A 2,906-nucleotide genomic window follows, 5' to 3' on the forward strand; every position below is an offset into this window, starting at 1 on the left:
GTTTTGCTGTTTCACGTACACGAACGCTAATTGTTTGGCTCGCCCAGTGCAGCGCACATGGTTTTAGTTTGTCTTAACAGGCCCAGACAGCACCACAGCTCTGTTGTTAGAATAGGCTTGAAGGGGAATTCCCAAGTTATACCTTTTCGTATTGGTAATCTTACAATATTTTCATGTTCTTTATTTTAGTTTAAAAATAAAAGTTATAAAGTGATGAATTAATACACTAGGCACATGGTTTTATTTGAACACTTTATTATGACACCGTAAAATGATGAATAAAAACACTAAACACATGATTTTATTCGTAGGCCTATAGGCTAGGTCTGGCCTAGCTAGGTAACATACGTATATTGAGCGTTAAGTACGTATTAGGTCAAAGGTTACCACACATTTAACCTAGCCTCTATTTTACGAATCCCCCGATTTACGTACGCCCTCCGGTCCTGTACCGTACGTAAAATCGAGGTTCTACTGTATATGAAATTGATGTTTATAAAACTTAATAGTATTATTAAGATTCACACCTCAAAGCTTATGGTTTTTTTTTTTAATTAATTTTTTGTATACAAATTACAATATTTCTTTAATTTTCTGAGTTTTCTATTTATTTTAGTTATGGATGGAACATTGCCATCCTCCTTGAAACATATCATTAGCAATGCTGAGTATTATGGACCATCTCTGTTTTTACTTGGTAAGGAACTTGTCTTGACAAAACAATTTGGAAATATTCATGTTATAGCCATTAATATACACATATACTTGGGGCAGAAAAAAATGTAAATCTTCAGGAATCAAACAAATGTATGTCCATGTTCAGACAATATTTAAAGCTAATCTTACAACAATCAATTAGAAATTGACGTACTGTAAAAATGGTAATTTTTGCACTTTTCACGTAGGAAAAGGAGCTCCTTTGAAATAAAAACATTGCAAAAATATATTCGCATGAAAATTATATGTGCGAAAAAAACACTTCAACGTACTGTAAACAACACCATGGCTAAGCCTAAGTCTTCATAGGAATCCTAGGCCATAGGTAGGGCTAGGCCGGAGGGACATTTTAACTTGTGCATATCACATGGCCAAACTTTCATTAGGCTAGAAAAGCACACTGGCTAGACCTGGCATATTTTTTATGTACTGTATATTCCGTTGTATAAGCCGCAAATTTTTTACACGATTTCAACTCCTAAATTTGTGGTGCGGCCTATACACCTGTCATCAACCTACTCCTCCGTAGCAAAAATCGGCGGTGCCTGTCAATGTCATAAACAGTGTTTGAAACACGTTTCTGTTTGAACCCACTTCGCTCAAAACAGTAACAAATGATTTTTTGGTCCTCGAGGTCACGTAAGCAGCTTCATGAACATTGCAATAAAACACACGTGGTTGGTGGTGAACTAGTTGAAACTTGCTGTACAACCTCTGGTTCCCTGTGGCTAGTACCGTTGTAGAAAGAATGTATAGTGTTATGCAGTGGTATGATTTTAGAATGCAAACTTGTGAAATTAAACTGTGCTATAAAAACATGAATTTTCTTGTAATACTTTTTTGACTGGAATTTAACAGTAAAAAGTCACACATATGCCCAAGGCGTAAATATTGTATCGCACGGTATTTCTCAGTTTGTTTGCAAAACGTGGTGCGTGATGTTGCATGCTTTGCACAGTTGGCCGTGAGTAGTAATTACTCATTTTTAGCTCAATACCGACTGTTATTAGTCACTAAAATAATAGAATGATTGAATAATTGATAAATATACTCACAAAGTATTTTATTGTATTAGTTTTTAATAAACTTAAACTAAACTTATTGTTCAAAATTTAATACAGCACAACCGTCTAGTGAGAACTGGGATTTCCCTAGCTAGAGTAATATGTTGTTTCATAGCAGCTAGTTAGCCAGAAGTTTACACACATTTCCTGTTTAATAATTGGGCCGATAAGTTAAAATATCTTTAATAAACATTTTTAAATAATGTCAATGTTTCAAAATAATTAAAAAACATTTTAGGAATGGTTTTGAGCTTAAAAATTGGAGCAGCTTATACACAGATGACGCAAAAATGTGATATTTCGCATCCTTATTAGGGTGTGCAGCTTATACATTGGAATAATTTACAGTAGATAAAAAATGGAAGTTTGCGAAAATAACAATACACAGATTTGGTAATAGGGTCGCAATATGCAAAAAGGCACAAAAAATTTACCACTTTTACTGTACTCAAATTTTTAACTATCCATTGACTAGAAAAGATGCTCGACCAAAAGCAGCTGGTAGACTGCTAAGGTGTGATATCTGTTGTTGCCAAGTGTATATTCATTAATGAAACAATTTGTTAATAGTCCTGGTTATTTATTGGTTACTCCTTGTTTTGGCAGCCTGTGAACTAGTGACTGTATATGTATTTCAAGAACCATCCTTGTTGTCATCGTTACAAGACACTGGTCTCACAGACGTCATGTTGAATGCATTACTTATCAAAGATGTAAGTTTACACGGTACATTTGAAAGCATCATACACCAGTTTGCATTGCAGTTCCCCTTGTATGATGCCTATCTACAGCAAATGAGGATGAATAACAATGCTACATTAACTTCTTTACTGTGCTTCCACTGTACCTTAAATGAGGTTCCAGTCTAGCATACTGAAGTATATGCAATTTTTAATATTTGAAATATTGATTGTTTTTTAGGGAAGAACATGTTTTGTGTTTGAACCAAGCTTCCTATTTGATTCCTATTATTTAATAATTTTTATTGGTCTCTTGGCTCTGAAGTTGTTTTTATATAGTGTATAGTTTAATTTCAAATTTAAATTTCACTTTCTTTTTTTTTACGAGGCAATAGAACTGAATGGCAAACACTTTACATTTCACTCACTGGTGTGATTTTTGGAT

General features: G+C 34.0%; 1 protein-coding gene across 1 annotated transcript in view; it reads left to right on the forward strand.

Annotated features, from left to right (window-relative positions):
* Nucleotides 1-2,494, forward strand: part of LOC117107011 (E3 ubiquitin-protein ligase HUWE1-like) — a gene marked incomplete at its 3' end in the record, with an annotated part of 20,274 nt that extends 17,780 nt beyond the window's left edge. Inside the window, 2 exon segments of the mRNA XM_033248527.1 lie at nucleotides 617-697; nucleotides 2,388-2,494. Of these exon segments, the coding sequence (XP_033104418.1) occupies nucleotides 617-697; nucleotides 2,388-2,494 (188 nt within the window).
* Nucleotides 2,495-2,906: the final 412 nt, after the last annotated feature.

The sequence above is a fragment of the Anneissia japonica genome, unplaced genomic scaffold (genome assembly GCF_011630105.1).
Source record: "Anneissia japonica isolate Jap-2015-1 unplaced genomic scaffold, ASM1163010v1 scaffold8323_len89300_cov191, whole genome shotgun sequence".
Taxonomy (NCBI): Eukaryota; Metazoa; Echinodermata; class Crinoidea; order Comatulida; family Comatulidae; genus Anneissia; species Anneissia japonica.